The sequence below is a fragment of the Lepidothrix coronata genome, unplaced genomic scaffold (assembly GCF_001604755.1).
Source record: "Lepidothrix coronata isolate B3197 unplaced genomic scaffold, Lepidothrix_coronata-1.0 Scaffold78, whole genome shotgun sequence".
In the NCBI taxonomy this organism is placed as follows: domain Eukaryota; kingdom Metazoa; phylum Chordata; class Aves; order Passeriformes; family Pipridae; genus Lepidothrix; species Lepidothrix coronata.
In genome coordinates this window covers 31,323-48,613 of record NW_016690258.1, presented here as the reverse complement: position 1 = coordinate 48,613, position 17,291 = coordinate 31,323, and the positions used below count along the sequence as shown (strand labels likewise).

Below are 17,291 nucleotides of genomic sequence, written 5' to 3'. Positions count from 1 at the left end.
TTCTCAACAGCATCCTTGTCCATGGAAATAAAAATACCTTTAGAAAGAACATCTGTAATATTGACCAACTTGTAATATGTCTTCAGAGAATTTTTGTTCACACTTATTTTAACAATTAGTAGATCCCTTCATTATTTACACTCAACATCTGAATAAATATTTTTAAAACTGTTTATATACACAACAATTTTCTGTGAGTAAAAATTATCTCCAAACCTACCTCCTTTCTATTTCTGCCTTTTTTTTATTATACTTTAAAGTGAGAAATATTTCCAGTAGTTTACTGAATCACTGTCCCAGAAACCAGTGACTGCTGTCATGAGGCTCATCTAAGGATCAAAAAGCATCAAGTGAAGCTTGAAAAAAGACAATCACAAAGCCATAAAGCCCTGGGTGCTCTACCTTTTCTATGGAGGGATTAAAGAAAAGCCTTTATTCAACAGCCAGCAGGATTAGACAATATCAGTTTATTGCTCAGCTGAGGACAGGATTATTTTTTAACATTATCAGAAAATAGTACTTTTTTTTCTCTATTCTGGTTGATTTGATAATAGAAATGGATTAACTTGGCACAGAACTCAAAGGCCTAAAACATTCAAAAAATAGGAAACAATGCAGTTCCCACTTCATATTCCAGCTGAAAAGTAAAGATGGAACTGGGTTCAATGAGAGTAAATGCTTGAGGTAAAGAAAAACTGAACTAAAAAGCCACAAATAATTAAGCACATAAACATCCTCCTCTAACATTAAGCACCGTGTAAGATGTTTTGTCTGTCAGACTGACGTGTTTTTACTCCAAGGATTAATTGTTTATCTTAAAACCAGTACAAAGCCAAAACAAACAAGCCAAATGCTGGCAAGTTAAAACCAAGTTCAAATACTGTGTTCCAGTTAGGAGGGAGCAACAGTTTATCTCCCATACAAGTAAAACAGTTCAGAACTCAAAGCACTGTGGTCCAAACACAGGCTGCCACATCTTCAAGAGAAACAGATCCAGCCCTTCAAAACCAATGTTTACATGCCAAAGACTACAAATGTTATTTTCTTTTCATTTCTTCTTTTGCTCCTTTTTTTTTTTAAATCAAAATAAGATTTAATACCAATGAAAACTGTCTTGCTCCCTCACAGAAAGGCACAGGCATTCTTATTTTTCCCCACCCACGAGGAACACAGCAATAGTATGATAACAATCAAGAGAAAAACCAAGCAAAGGCATTGCCCCTTGAACACAAAACAATTTTTTTAGCTAATATTTTCTTCTCCACAACATACAAATTTAAGATGCCCATATTCTGCTAAAGAGTGCAGGTTTCACCTCCAATGCTGTGTCTTAATGAACTGCTTAAAGAAACAAATACAGTACTAATAAATGATAATAAATAAAGGCTTGATAACACTACCTTGAAGTGCAGGAAGGTGCGTCTGCGATGCTCAAACCACTCCGCGTAAGTTGAAAGGCTTCTGAAAAACGTTGCAAGATTTCCACGTTCTTCAACGCTACAAAACAAAAATATATTGTTTAACCCAGTCTTAAGCAGATGTATCAGTTCTATAGCCTAAAATTTGCACCTTGTCTTTTCCAGTATCCCATCTAACCCTGCCCTGTGGCAGTGGGAAGCCATTCCCACTTGCCCTGTCATTCCAGGCCCTTGTCCAAAATCCCTCTCCAGCTCTCCTGGAGCCCCTTCAGGCACTGGAAGGGTCCCCAGGATCTCCCTGGAGCCTTCTCTTCTCCAGGTGAACACCCCCAGCTCTCCTGGCCTGGCTCCACAGCAGAGGGGCTCCAGCCCTCAGAGTATTTTCATGGTACTCCTCTGGATACACTCCAGCAGGTCCATGTCCTTCTTACGTTGTAGGAAGAGAGAGTTAAATACAAAATACTTATTTTTCAATACTTATTTTTTCAAATTTCTGTTAATGTATGGATCAGGATGGAGAAAGGAAAAGAGACAATATAAGGTGACAGGAACTGTCAGACAGCCAACCATCCATCCAGTGTTGTCAGGGGAAGGAGGAATAACACTCAAAGTGTGTGCAGTTCTTACTGAAGAAGCGTGGCAAGGATGCAAAGGATACAAAATTCCACAAAAACTACCTGTCAGAATACCTGCAGCAACACGATTGTTTAACCACAAGGGTGAACAGCTGCATGTCAGTGCTGATAACAAGGCACAGTCAAATGCAGCAGACTATTAACCACTGTCAAAACACACCTGGCAAGCACTGCTTGGAAAATACAAAGTTTTATTTCGATTTCTAATACGGGATTTGACGAGTTTACAAAACCTGACTGAGGAAAATACCTGACTGACATCTGGGAATATTTCAAGAAGTTACACAGTATTTAAATTCTAAATGTAAATTTGTCTTTTAACATCTTTTCTGCTTGAGATTAGCTATTCTTTATTTCAGCATAGCTGAGAGCAGAAACTTGAGGCATTCATAGGATGGTTGAAACAGTGTATTGCCAAGTCACTTCAACCATTCCAGGGAGAACTGTGCCTCAGATCCAGCTCTAATATACAGGAACAGCAACCTTTCACATGTTACACAAACATACTGAAAAATGAGACATTGGGGTCATTCAGATATTGAAATGCAAAAGAAAAGCCAAACAAGTTTTGTCCCAGCTTGGAAAGAACAGCATCAGCAAGGGAAGTTACCACAGTAGTCACAGCTGCCAACAAAACCAGGCCAAGATGACAAAAACGCTGGCAACACCAGAAAAACTGAGTCCCTGGAGGGACAGACACACTGGCTCACAGGAGCTCATTAGCTCTGTTCTGGGAAGCTGTTTTTTACCACAACTCTACACATGCCACAGGAACAATGGAGACCTGGCACTGACTGCCCACCTCTCCCTGCCTGGGGACACAATTCCACACCGAGCTTTGCAAATCTACACCTGCCACACAAAACTGGGCCACAAAACTACATCCTTAAAATGCCTTTTAAAAAGCCTGGCAATTGTTATGAATATCCATTTTTATGCAACCCAACAGATTATCACAAACCTTGTGATGACCTCGTTTTAGCATTATGACTTTGTTTCTTTTTTTCCTCTCAAATTCATTTTTAGGTGATGAAGCAGGTGAAAGTTTTCAAGCAGAAAGCACTAGTTTTGGCTAACAAGCTCAAAGGACCTGTTTCAAAGGTAAAAGTTGGTCAACCAATTATACCTGAGTAGGTACTTGTCTCATATAGCATTGGCTAAATTCAAGACTGTAACTGAATTCAGTATCTAGAAAGGGAAAATCTGTGTTGGCATGAACAGATGTAAATCCATGGGGTTTTTAAACTGGGAAGGGAAAAAGAGACTGCAAAGAGCACCAGTTCAATTAACTGCCTCCCAGCACTTAAACTACCCACAAACAATAATTCCTAATTAGCCTAAGTTAGCCTAATTTAGCCTAATTTCTCATGCTGAATTCAACTACAACAAATGCTAAATACCAAGAAAATGTGGTATAAAATAATAAAGTGCTAATAGAATGGACGTTAAAGACTTTTTTCCCAAAGAATTTAGCATTACAAAGTGTCATGAGATTTAAAAAAAAAATCCAGTAGGAGCAGAAAACACCCATTTCCAACACCAACATCCATGTTACAGAGAAGTCATCCAAAACCACTTAAAAGCATACTCAGGCAGAGAGTACCTGTATCAGTTTAAAATCACAGGCCTTTCCTTCAAACACACTTTCACAAAGTATCACCAACAAAACACAAAAGCACACAAGACATTTAACTGTTCTAAAAGTATTTAAGCCTTCTTTAACACGTTCCTTCAACTATTTTAAGAGAGGAAATCTATTTTAACCTGCTGAAGAATGCAAGACTTCCTGCACTAACATATAAAACCAAGGCACGACTCAAAGCTGTGGGAAGAATTCCTGCTTCCCTTTATTTCCCAGACACCTTGCCCATGCAGCATTTAATATAATGCAGACATTTCCCAAATCCTTCACTCTGACTTAGGTTCTAACTAAAAAGTAGGAGCAGTTTTCATAGTGCCTAAAAAGCCCTATTTGACTAACTAATCTATGCAAAGGTTAACTCACCCAACAATTAACGGGGTGTCAAGTCCAAAAAAATAGGGAAAAAATGACCAACAATAGTTTTCTTACATATCGTAGTTCTCAAAAATAAAGTACAACATAAGTGATAACTGGTGAAAGGGGACACAAGTAAAATCCAAAACTAGACAACTAGATGTTGTGATTCCATTTGCATACATCTCTTATTGCCACAAAAATCTTTAAGAAATTATATAAAAAATAGAAGATGTGCCATTTTTATATGTAGATGTACTGTTTATATGTTGCAGCAGTACCTGGTTGAAATCAGACTGCTGAATTTTGCTTCCTTTAAGAAGTGTTCTAGCATTCCCCTGTTTTCTCCCAAAGCAGGAAGGGCCTGGGAATTACAACCTAATGCCAAGTTTTTAACTCTGGTGCTCTTAAAGACCCTTTTCTCTCACGCATTATGAAAAAAAATGAAGCCAAAAAAAATTATAAAACTGAGAAGGAAAAAAATCCAGGCCAGGAGACAAAACAGAACAGAGCTAGACAATGGATTTGGCAAGACAGGGCTGAGGAAGCAAAAGAAAACAAAGCGGGAGGGAGGCTGAAAAGAAGGAACAATACAGAGGGAGACCAGATTTAGCTGGTCAAGAATGGAGGGAAAGGGAGGGAAGAGGTAGGAATCAGGATTCTAAGAGACTGGAGAACAAAGGGCAAGCTGGGAAAAGCCTGAAACTGGACATGAGGGGATTACAAGTGAAACAAGAACAAGCAAGGGGAGTGGGAAAACAGCCATAAAGGGAGATGCCAGGCAGAACCAGCCCATGGAACAGTGGGTTGCTGTCAAAGCAGGCCCTGTCAGCATCAGCCCCACCTATTTACTGCCTTAGGTTGGCAACAGACACTGTGACGTTGCAGGACAAGTCAAATAGGAAAACTGGAAGTTGAAGGAGTTGTAGGGGGACAAGGTTGGGTCACCCCCCCACCCTCCAGCTCCTTTTTCAACCAAGTGACCCCGTTGATCCCGTTGGCCACGTGGCTTCAAGAGTCGACAGACACAAGGTGGGATGTGCAAGGAGAGGCTCAGGAGAAAGTACTGCTTGATTTACTGACATCTTTTATCATTCCTGGAAACCTGTGTGCCCTCATGAATGCTGGTGCAATGTGGAAAAGGACCAGGGTGGTGAAGAGACAGGGACAGGACAGCAGGGCTCCAGCCAGGATGAAGTAAAGTCTGCCACCACTGCAACACATTCCTTCCCAGTGTGACTGTTAAGTTCCAATACACTTCTGCTGTCACAGAAAACTCAAAAATAAACCAGGGCAATTTCCTCTTCTAAATCCCTGAGAGCAGTCAGCTACTCTTCTCAGTTATACCAGTACCCTTAGTAGGTTTATATGGAAATTTCCAAGTCTCTGAGTAAAAAAAAAATTCACTTTTCAGAACAGACTGCTGAAGCCTGAGGTAACTCAACAGACCTTTCTCTTCACTCTTTTGGCCTTCCCTCTCCCTCCTCAAAAAATAACATAAAACAAAAGAAATCACTTAAAGAACAGGATTAAGTCAATTAGCCAGTAATAATAGATTTGTTCCCAGAATAGCTTGCTAGCAGAATTCAGTGGAATACTGCACACAAATAATTTGATCATTACTCATGTTACCACAAGAAGTTGATATACTCCAGAAAATAATTAAAAAATAACATTCATTCATAAGCTTAAGTTTTAGTATGTAAATTTTCTTAAGCCATTGCACAAATATTCGATTCCAGGTTTTTAAACTACATTCTATTGTTTTCAGATATCAGTGAAATAAATCCTGATACAAAGAGAAATGGAATGGTGAGCTGAGAGAACCAGAAACAGGCAAATACTAGAGAGGGGTTCTGGATGTGCACTTTATTACTCACCCACACTGCACATCTGCAGCTCACAGACAGATCTGAGTAACAGCTCACATACATTAAAATGCAATAGCTGAGATTACATTGTTATACCTTTCCCTGAACCAAACAGTTTTCAACAGCTATAAAACATATTATAATGCAAAACCTCTTTCTGTTTAATATGAATTTAAAATCTTTCCAGGCCTTACAAATTATATGCATTTCATCTTCTCTCCAGGATACAGACAAGGGACTGGAAGGGTTCAGGCTGGGCTAAGGGCACATGGCATAGCAAAGACACAAATTTACAGGAAAACTCAGTACCGCATTTAATATCCACACAAAGACTTCCCTTGAGCAAACAATTCCAGCTTACCTTGACAGAAACTTGCTCATACCAGAATCTTCTCCAGATTCCATTACGATGTTGAGATCACTAATAACAGAAGACACCTTCTCTTTGCTCTAGGTTGGAGAAGTAACACCACAGTATTTTAGAAATTCCTCTAGCAAGGAGAAAAATATATGTCTATTTGCATGTAAAATAGAAGTATTTGCATATACTTCTTTCTAACTGCTATAATTCTTAAAATAGCATTTTTTTAACTGCAGCTTGCATGTGTGGACAATTTCCTTCATTTCAACAGTAGTAGTATTATCCACACAACAAGGCTTTTGGAATAACACCTGAACTTTTCAGCATAAAGAATATATATGCATAAAAGAATGTTCATCTACTTCCTTTTACGTCAAGTCCACTTCTTTAAGATTCTTCTCATTTTCCAACACAAGCACAAGCCCTAGCTGCCACATATAACAGAAAAATCAAATATAAGGTTTGATCTGTCAGTTTTCCTTTGTATTATTTTATTTTAAAGCCTATAGTTTTGCCTCAAATTCCTGTCCCTTTTTACAATTATAACTGATACTTAGGAATGCGTGCATGATAACAAAACCAAAATGATTCTAAATTAAAATATCTAACAACCTGTTAAAAAGGAGAAAAGAAAGTCAGAGGGTAGAAATAAAGCCACAAATGAAGTCAATGCTGTTTTTCTGTGCATTCTAGAACACACCAGAGTAATGGATTAGATAACAGTGAATGAAAAAGCTTAAAATCAGGGTTTGAAGAACACAGCAAATGTTTCACTTGAAACTGGAGACTTGGTACTTTATTTTTCTTATACCCAGTCACTACAAGCAAATGGGAATGGCAACAGAGGAAACCAGCCAAGCTGGAGTTAAAAGCACAGAGATCTCAGCAATCTGCACTGGCTGGACAGCAGTGCTGCCAACACTGCCAGCACTAAAGATGGGAAAAGCAAACCAAGGCACTACAAAGATTAGTGGATTGACTAAGTAACACCAGGAAAAGTCATTTTAGGGTTAGAGCAGAAGGTTCAGCACGGGCACGGAGTGGCAGAGAAGCCGCCAGCAGCCACCAGCTGATGTGCTGCCTTCGGGAGGAACTGGATTCCCAAGGAGTGGGTCACTAACACACCAAAATGCCACCCTGGGGCCAAACAAAAAGGTTTCAAAGGAAAGCTCTTGCCAAGAAAGCAACTCTTCTTGAATGATTGCTTTCTCAAGAGGCTTACACTTGTTCTGGCACATTTTCAAGCTCATTGTTCGTGTCTTCTCCTAGTCCTATGGAGCTGAGTTAAGTGTACAGTAACTTCACTACCAGAACAAACAGCTACAGTTAACAGTGTGAAAAAAACTGTTCTTGACCTCCTGCTGCAAACCAAGGTATCTGTTACCTGCTGGGCACTTCCCAAAACCAGCTGTCACCTTCTATTTCTCACCACAGGTAACAACTGAGCACTACCTTGCCCGTGCTGATGTCAGGGCAGGTTATTCTGAATACCATGTTAATGCCATCTCTTACAAAACAGGCTTCTTTTATATGCAAGAAGCCAGAGGTACAAAAAAATTAAAGCTCAACTACCAGGTCTTAATCTGGCCTGAAGTCACAGTTTTCCTCAAAGTTATGGGGGTGGACTCCTGCATCCTCAGGATGTACTGACTTTGCTGCAGGGTGACCTGCAGAGTGTATGAAGGCTGTGGCACAACCACGATGCCACTCCTTTTACACCACAGGAACAGCCAGCTGGAACTAGGCAAAACCTCTGATTGCAGTTGTCAGCAACCTCGTCATGAGATAAGCTTTTGCACTGTAAAGAGTAACTTTTTATCATATAAATTACAAAAAGGTACACCTTAAAAATAGTATCCTTAAGCTTAAATTTTTAAATTCTATCAGAATCTATTTGGTTTAAGGAGTCCTAACCAAATGAAAATACAGAATTGGGCACAATGGTAGTCTTTTGCAACTCTAAGCAAACCATTCTGTTATAATTTGTTCAACAGCTAAAACACACTATGACAGAGTCTCAGAATAGTTTGGGTTGGAAGGGACCTGAAAGACCATCTTGTTCCAACCCCCTGCTGTGGGCAGGGACACCTTCCACTAGCCCAGGTTGCTCCAAGCCCTGTCCAACCTGGCCTGGAACACTTCCAGGGATGGAGCAGCCACAGCTTCTCTGGGCAACCTGTGCCAGTATAATTAAGTCAATGCAAAAACTTCCATCACATTCAAGTTCATCTGCAATCACAAAACTCAAGTGAAGGGACAGAAATGACTGTTTGAAACAGTAAGTGCCCTTCTTGACTTGGCTACATAACACCAAAAATAAACCCCCAAACTTGTGTATTGAGGCCCAGTTAAAAACTGTACTCTTCATTGGTGTCTGCTGAAGCAATTTACCATTGTCCACAACATTTCCATCACCCACACCACACAAATGCACAAAATAGTGGCAATCCAAACTTCAGGTAAACTGATACAACTTAATATGCAACGCAGAGGGTGTAAGTTAGAGCTGGCCATGTACTTGTATAAGAGAAAAACAATTCATTAAAAAATTAACTCAAAATTGTACTTTTTCAAGTGGGTTTTAAAAAAATATCTGTACACCTGGTATTCCCCATCTCCCTCTGGTGATCTCAGCGCTCAAGTAGCCCCAGCTGCAGGCATGAGGCAGCCAAGTGCTGCCACACGGTGGTGTAATGGCTTTAAGCATCACCAACGCCGTTAGCAGTAAATTTAACACCCCGTTCCTCCTCTGAGCTCCACCGACACCACAAGATGTCGGTGCACACATCCTGCAGGAGATGCAGCTGAGAGAGGCACAGACATCTCACCGGGCCTCAGGACTGGTGCAGGATGTTTCTGTGCTCAAAGCCAAGTTTTATACAAGCAAATGGTAAAGTGGCATCTCAAGGACTGCATGTTTCAAGTCACACACGGACTTCAGAGGTTGAAGAACGACCTCTGTCAGCTGAAGTCCTGCGGTTTCAAGTGATGCAATCCACGTGTGACTATTAAATACTCAATTTCCAAATCCATAATATGGCTTTTCCTAAGATTAGGACTGGCATCTTTACATAACAAGGCAGTTTACTGTCAGTCCAATCTATACTATCAGTTCAATCACATTAACTCTAAAAAAACCCCAGCACTGACATTTGTCCATTTGAAGTTTTGTTTGTTTGCTTGGTAGTTGCCTTTTTTTTTTTTAAATATACATTGATCCTTACCTGCACTTCAAGAAGCTGGAATTCCAGTTGAAAAGACAGGGAGTGACAATTCCCAGACAACCTGTGCTTCTGCACTGTTCTGTCTCTAGCTGTTATAAAACAAAAGTTAACAAAATGACCAATTACAATTCTACTCAACAATTGCTGCATTTCTTCCCAACTGATACCAGCCACGTAGAAAGAATTAAACATGTTTAAAGAAACACAAGAGATTTCCCAGGGGTCTGTCACTTCCCACTACGCAAAGCACAATATTTACTCAAACTGTCTGGTCAATAAAGAAAAATCTCATTGTATTTCAAAATAATTGTCTCTCTGCTAACACTGGAAGTAGAAATTACGACACAGGTTTGCAGATGTAACGAACTGCACGGATATTCTCAGTACAGAAAAGGGTACAAAACTCCTTACTTTTTTCCATTGTTTTCTTGGAATGACTTGTGAACTGAAAACCAGTAAGTTTCATCAAAAAGGACAGATCTGTTTCTAGACTTTCAAGTTGAGCTTTCAGGTCTGATGGAGATTCATGTCCCTTGGATTCTCCCTGCGTTTCTCTTTGGAATGATTTTCTAGAACGGAAAAAGACAAAAGTAAAATCAAAAGGGCAAAAGAGCTGGATGTAAGAACGGGTTTTGTCCCACCAGCACAGCAATATCACTGAATAAGAGGCATCTGAAATGTGATCTGATGGTTTCCAGATCAAGATCAGTTTTCAAGGAGTCAAATTCCAGTTGGATCATATTGCTGGGAACAGCAAACTCCTGAGATTTACACAAACACTTTCTGTTCACTGCCAGGTAGACACAGCCTTTGTTACAAATCTGGAGGTGCAAGTGTCCATTTCAAGGAACATCCAGCAGAAATGAGCTAAGGTGCCTTTACTCATCTAAATGACTTATTTTATCCATGGATTATATATTTACCACGAAATATCAGTTAAATAATGGGATTTAAAAGCCGCAACATGGCACTTCTTTAGCACATAATGAGTCACACCTCTGCATGTCCCCAACCTCTTTTTTTTCCCTTTTTCCCAAATAAACACCCCCTGAGCTGTCTGACTGGGCACAATGGAAACGAGGCCTTTGCAGTCACCAGCTCTGCAGGGCCCACACAGTGACACCCCTGACATCATGCTCGGACTGCCTTTTAAAGGACAAAGAAAGCAAAACCCTAAAAACCCACAAACCACCAACAGAAGGCAGCAAAGATAGATCAAATATTTATTATTTTCATTTTTTTCCTATATAGCCCATTTTCTAAACAAGATCAGCACTGGAAAAATAAGCTTTTGCCTCTGTGTTAGGACTTTCCTTATCCCAAACAATTCTGACACAGAAACACTATTAATGCAACGTGTGAAAAAAGGCATACATTGACTTCAATATCTCCTCCTCAGAAAAAAAGGTGGATTCTTGCTGGATATCTTCGTACTTTTCTGTCAATAGTTTTATTTCTTCTTCCAGTGCCTGGATTTCATCTTCATAAACTTGATAAACGTTGTTGTCCATTTCTCAGAATCAGTGTTACTCCACAAAACAAAATAACTATATTTCTCAGGAACAAACAAACACAGAATTAACTTTTAAAAAATGCAAATGTAACATTAGGCAATTGTTTCTCCTACCTCCCTACTTAAAATGAGACAAATTAATTGGATATTATCAGTTTTGAAAACTGAAAAACTGGTACATACAGGTTTTAAACATCCCAGGTAGCCCTGACACCTACAGTAATTTATACCTCCATAAAGAATTCTGTTTGCTATGGAAGATTAAACTAATATTTGAACCTTGATTCTTAGGAACCAAATTTGACAGGAATTCTGTCACCAGCTTGAAAACGGAATTAAGCTTGCAGTAAAACTGTCCTTAATACTACAGTGCCCTGTCATCAACTTAACACCTACTTAAACCCTAGAGGGTCCACCCAAGCTGATGTTACAAGAGCAGAAAAGTCACTTGTTCAATAGTTCTGAATGTAACAAACCTTCCTACAAAACACAACTCACTCAGCTAAAAGCATCAGGAACAGGAGAAATCGTACCTTCGGCAAAGCTGTGAACACAGGCAGCTCCCAGATACCAGCAGGGATGGGACAAAGAGCTAATCTCTGACTTTACACAGAAAAAGAAAAAAAAAAGGAGAGTTTTCTTCAAAACAGATATTAGTTTTGAAAAAAAAAATCATAATTTTGTTTCATTGATTCCTCAAAGAATTAATTAAATCCAATCAAAGTTGAAATAATTTTAAGACACAGATCACTGCACAGCCTCCAAAGACAAAGTTAAATTAGGAATCTAATGGGGTCAAAGGCTTTAAGGATCTTTTTAACTAATCATGACTTGATCCAGGAGCAGATGCAGCTGGTTTAAATTTGCTGTAACAGAACAACAAACTGCTCTACAGGTAAAACCCAGTCCTAATCAGATATAAAACCGGGATCCAGCTGCGACCAGTTCACCCAACACTCAGCTGGTGAGATGAGGCACAGCTGTCCCTGACAGCAGCATCATCTGCCTTTGGATTAAACACCAGGAAAGAGGCACAAACTGCAACCACGTTTCACAAATAATTCAAAATAAATAAACCTCAGCGTTCAGGGAAAATAATAATAATAACCTGACACATTCAGAGGACTGTAGAGGATATTATGCAGCTCGACACTGATGTATTAATATTTTCAACCAGGAAAGAAACATAAGTCGACTTGATGTGTTTTTAAACCATCCCTATTGTACCTGCAAGATCCACACTAACATTGTTCAATAAAAAGGGATGAGGGGGGGAATAGGATTTTGTTGGTTTATTTCGTAAGAAACAGCATCTGAATAAGACTTATATGAAAACAACATTAAAACATGTTTTGCACTAGAAACCCAGTGAGTAAATAAAGAATATGCAATTAAAGAATCGCCAAGATTGTACCTAATCATGACTGACCCTGACATTTTGAAGCAATTTGATGCATTAAATGCCAACATGCAAGAAATAGAAGTTCTCAACTTTTAATGCACCCTATCAGTTTGGGGGGATTTTTTTTTTTTTTAAACTGGATACAGTGAGGAAAGTTATGGTCATAATAAAGAGCACGGTGGGAAAAAAGGAAAATATTTCAGCAGCCAGAACTTTACCCCAGGTTTGCTGACCCCTCTTTTAACAGCAATAACAGGACACACAAACTGCTTACAGCTACTTGAACCAAAGGCTTTCGCCAGAGACTCAGACTAGTTGTGACCGCAAAGAGCTTTAACTCCAGAAAACAAATACCCATTAATTAATTATTTTTAAGTCAATAAAAACTTTCTACAAACAGGCAAACACCTCTCCTCGCCCTAAGCATGCGCACGTATATCACACGTGTGGATATATCGCATAAATGTGTATATTTATGCATGCTTGTGCATTGACAGTACATATTCCACATTGCTACATACCTGCCCGGCTCTGAGAGAGGTCGGCAGGACCCGGCGCTCAGGGAGCGGAGAAAGGAGGACCCGGACTCGGACTCCGACTCGGACCCGGACTCCGACTCGGCTGTGAGGGAGGAGCGGAGCCCTCAGACCCGGACCCGGCTGTGAGGGAGGAGCGGAGCCCCCGGACTCGGCTCTGAGGGGGCGCGAGCACCCCCCGGACGCGGCTCTGAGGGGGCGCGAGCACCCCCCGGACGCGGCTCTGAGGGGGCGCGAGCACCCCCCGGACGCGGCTCTGAGGGGGCGCGAGCACCCCTCGGACGCGGCGCGAGCTCCCCGCGCCTTTCGAACCGCGCGCCCGGGCGCTACCACAGCTCCTCCCCGAGCGGGGGGCGGGGCACCGGCCGCGCCTTCCTCCCCGCTCCTTCTGAAACGACGGAGCCGCTGGAGGCACAGTTTCAGAGTCCCGTATTAGAGACAAAAGGCAAAAACGTTACTTTGAGAGCCGTTCTCTTGTTTAGGTTAATTTCCGCTCGCGTATTTGCGGAAAACGCCCCTGGCTTTTCCTCCCGGTTGGTTACTCCCAAAGCGTCCGCAGTCAGAGGGCCCAGCCCATGTGTCCCCACCATAACTTGACCGGCCGGAAACATGAAGCTTGTCAGAATGCGGCTGCCCGGGGAAGCGGAACCCTTTTTTCCCGCGTGAGGGGCGCTGGGGGGAAGGTAAATTGAGTGGCGCCGCGGGGAGCGCACATGGCAGCGGTGAGGGGGCGCAGGGGGAGCCCGCGGGGGCGGCGGGGCCGGGACCGGGACCCTTCGGGCGGGGGATCCTTCAGCCGGGGGTCCCTCGGCGTCTCCTATGAGGATGGTCAGGTCTGTGGGTCTCGCCTCACCCTCCTAGAGAACCCTTGAGTTATATCGTAAAGAACCGGATACACTTTATTATCGCGCACCCAGTGATGTGGTTAAAGGTTTGTAAAGCAATAACCCTAAACCTTGGTGAGTGCAGCAGCACAGGGTTTGCAGAGCAAAGCAGGGAGCGCCGTTGCCGTGAGGTTCCTCATGGCTTTCGGGGGGGATGATTTGTCCATAATTTTTCATCCCATTCGCGTTAACCCCGCAGTGCCACTATCACTGAGCTGTTGTTGTCTCCCTGCAGGAAAGCAGAGTGTGTGTTCCCGGCGGGATACTTTGATTTCTCAGCATGGACAAGGAGCAGGTTTCCAAACGTTTGTATGTTGGGGGGCTTGGCCACACGGTTTCCAGGGCTGAACTGGAAGAAAGATTTGGCAAATTTGGGCGTGTTTTGGATGCAGAGATTATTACCAGAAAAGATGATGAGGGTAATGGTTTTACTTCATCCTTTATAAGTTCATTGCTTTTTACTTTGAAGTGTGAAATGGAATATTTGCTCCAGAGACACTTTAATTTTCAGGAAATAGCTTCGTTTTCAGTTTTAAAGGAAACACTGAAATGATGTTGAAATTAACTGGATGTTTCTTATTGATCAGGGAACCCTATGAAGACTTTTGCTTACGTCAGTGTCAACATTTTGGATGCAGATCTTAGGAAGTGTAAGTACATCTTTTTATTTTTCTCTTATTTATGTTTTTGAGCCAAGTTGCATTGCTGATAGTGCATGTGATGTTGTCACATCGGGGTGTGGTCAAGGCACAGCCTGTTTCAATCTGTTTTATTAATTCTACTTAAAGGTGCAGTTTTAGGGGTACCTTTCAGATACAGACTTTAACCAAGTGAGCAGTAAGGTGTAAGATCATGCTGAAGAAACCTCAGTCTGGCATAGAAGGAGGTGTAGTGAAGTCTGGGCTGTGCTTTTTTAATGTAGAAAATACTCATTTCCCCTCTCTTTGTTTTGCAGGCATGTCAATTCTAAATAAAACAAAATGGAAAGGGGGGACACTGCAAATCGAGTTGGCCAAAGAAAGCTTTTTGCACAGGTAAAAATCAGGCTTTAAAAATATATATTGTTGCTCAGTCTTTTTCTGTTTATCTGTTTATATTATGATAATAACATTATATATTATTTCATCTTCTACACTCCTGTTCTTTACAGTTTTGATAGGCACTGGTGGAGTGTTGATGCACATTTGATGCTGCAACCTGATTTAGATCCTTATTCCCTTAAAGGGAATGTCAGGATGTTAAGTCCTTGAGCAGTGAGTGGTTGCTGTTCCATGGGAGGGGGTCCCTGCCAGCTCTAATTTAGCACTTGTGCTTTGGCACAGCACTTCTTTTCAGGTATGATGTACCTTTTGGTGCAGGCTTGCCACGGAGAGGGAGGAAGCAAAGCTGCAGAAAGAAAAGCCACAGAGAAATAACCAAACCTGTCTGTTGGAATCACTGAAAAAGACTGGAGTTGTGGACTTCCATATGAAAGCAGTACCAGGTACAGAGGTGCCAGAGCACAAGGTATGGTGGGGTAGATGGGTGAGAGAGTTAAACCAGCAGAAAGCAAGCTCAGTGCATCTAAATTTATGCCAAATCTCTATGCCTTGTCTGAAGAATCTTAATTATTAAGGGTGACAGTCCAAGCTGTGAAAAATAGGCTGAAGAAAGACCTCATGTGGAGACAAGGAGAAGGCTCCTGTCCTTCTTTGTAATGACATAATCCTGATCCCACTGTCCTCTCTCATCATGTTAAATTAGGAATTGCTTTGTTCCTCATGTATGTTGGGAATTTACATAAGTATATAGTATGATATACATTCATGTTACCCTTAAAAGCTTATAAAGAGAATATGTGATTTATTTTTATACAGCATTTAATTATTTTGATAGCTGGGCTGTCAGGAACTACTCTCTGTGCTTCAGCACATTCAGGGTCAGGGTCTGCACAAGCTTGCAAGAGTAAGAATAAAATCACTGAACGTGCAAATTAAGGCAAGAAGGATTATATTTACTACAGAGTTTCCAAAATTATTTGCTAAGCACAGAATGGTTTTGGAGGGATTTTTGGTTTTGGTGGGAAAGGGGAAGAGAGCAAAGTAATAGTGATACTGTTAATTCATAATTCAGTCACTGTTAATTCATAATCCAGAAGCCATATATTAGAAATAGTAGTTGTAAAGTAAAGAAAGTTACTTCTTTATTATCACTCTTTATTTGCAGGTTGTAGAAATTTGGTTTTTTGGTTGGTTTTGGTTTGTTTTCTTTTTGAGAAGGAAGCTGGCTAAGGTGCACAGTAGAATTATATCTCACTTAACAAAGTAAACAGAATTGGTCACAGATGGTTCTATATTAGTGGTTTTGTTACCCAAGAATAAACATCCTATTCTATTACAGGGTCACTTCCACTCTTTTTTTGTTTAACACTGATTATTTTTCTTTTCTTTTAGAAGTGGGTTGTTGGTAAATTTGGCAGAGTCTTGCCTGTCCTGCACCTCAGGAATCAGCAAAAAAATAAAATATCCTTTTCCTATTGTTTGGGCACAGGCACAGTTCCCTTCCTCATTTTGTCACGTGGAGAAACAGTTGCTGAACAGTCTTAATTTTGACTGCTATGTCAGACTTCATTTACTGAATCCCCCAAGTAAATCTCACAGGAAGTGGTGTGGTTTGGCTGAGTTTCTTTTCACTGCAAGTCAGTGGCTTAAAGGCATAAAAAAAGACTCCTTGTTGTCCTTTCACGCAGAATTCATTTCCTCTTCATAAAGACTCGACTCTGCTTGCTGGAGGAATCCTGTTGTTTTACTCCTTAACTCAGATCAACATTGTGAAATATGACCCCTCCAAGTATTGCCATAACCTGAGGAAGCTGGAGCCAGACCTGGCACAGGCAGCTCCTGTGTCCGAGCTCACCTGGCACTTGGAAGGGGGAGATGCCAGTGCCAGCAGGAAGCGACCAGCAGAGTTCCCTGGGATGAAGAAACTCTGGAAAAAACTGAGGCAACTGGGCAGTGAGGCCCTGAACGGAGCAGCAGTTCTGTCCTCTGGGGGCCAGGCCCATCCAAACCACCCCAGCTCAGCACAGCTCGGTCAAAGAGCAAAACCCAGAGCCAGTGACAAGTCTAAATTGCCTCCATCAAGGAGTCTCGAGGGTGAAACACCAGGGAGAGGTTTATTGGCACATCAAAGCAATGTGAATGGAGTGGCAGCTCAGAGTGGTTCTGACAGTGAGGTTGATTCTGAAGAGGAGATCAGAGCAATGGTGAAGAAAGAGAAAGAAAAACAGCAAGCAGGGAACGTTGAGAGTGAAAGTGACCCCCTGGAAGTTGTTGGGGGTGATTTTGAATTAAAATACAATAGTCACTGGTCCTTATGCAATCCAGATGCCATGAAGAAACCTATCAAAGCAAGTTACAAAGAGACCATGGAACGTGATAATGGTTATGATTCAGCAGATACGGATGAAATT

The 17,291-nt window shown here is 41.3% G+C and overlaps 2 protein-coding genes across 3 annotated transcripts in view; one reads left to right on the top strand and one right to left on the bottom strand.

Moving 5' to 3' along the window:
* CENPP (centromere protein P) overlaps positions 1-13,126 on the bottom strand; it is a 129,088-nt gene extending 115,962 nt beyond the window's left edge. The window contains exons 1-7 of one of the 2 annotated variants that reach the window (XM_017819889.1): positions 12,942-13,126; positions 11,552-11,621; positions 10,880-11,060; positions 9,917-10,074; positions 9,506-9,594; positions 6,282-6,370; positions 1,401-1,497 (exon numbers count right to left, since the gene is read on the bottom strand). In XM_017819889.1, coding sequence (XP_017675378.1) covers positions 1,401-1,497; positions 6,282-6,370; positions 9,506-9,594; positions 9,917-10,074; positions 10,880-11,016 — 570 coding nt within the window. In that variant the 5' untranslated portion in view covers positions 11,017-11,060; positions 11,552-11,621; positions 12,942-13,126. The remainder of the gene's footprint in view (positions 1-1,400; positions 1,498-6,281; positions 6,371-9,505; positions 9,595-9,916; positions 10,075-10,879; positions 11,061-11,551; positions 11,622-12,941) is intronic. The other variant, XM_017819888.1, reaches the window with a different exon arrangement.
* A 504-nt stretch (positions 13,127-13,630) lies between these two features.
* Positions 13,631-17,291, top strand: part of NOL8 (nucleolar protein 8) — a 12,411-nt gene continuing 8,750 nt past the window's right edge. The window contains exons 1-7 of the mRNA XM_017819834.1: positions 13,631-13,678; positions 14,076-14,259; positions 14,428-14,490; positions 14,796-14,874; positions 15,199-15,346; positions 16,273-16,341; positions 16,647-17,291. Coding sequence (XP_017675323.1) covers positions 14,121-14,259; positions 14,428-14,490; positions 14,796-14,874; positions 15,199-15,346; positions 16,273-16,341; positions 16,647-17,291 — 1,143 coding nt within the window. The 5' untranslated portion in view covers positions 13,631-13,678; positions 14,076-14,120. The remainder of the gene's footprint in view (positions 13,679-14,075; positions 14,260-14,427; positions 14,491-14,795; positions 14,875-15,198; positions 15,347-16,272; positions 16,342-16,646) is intronic.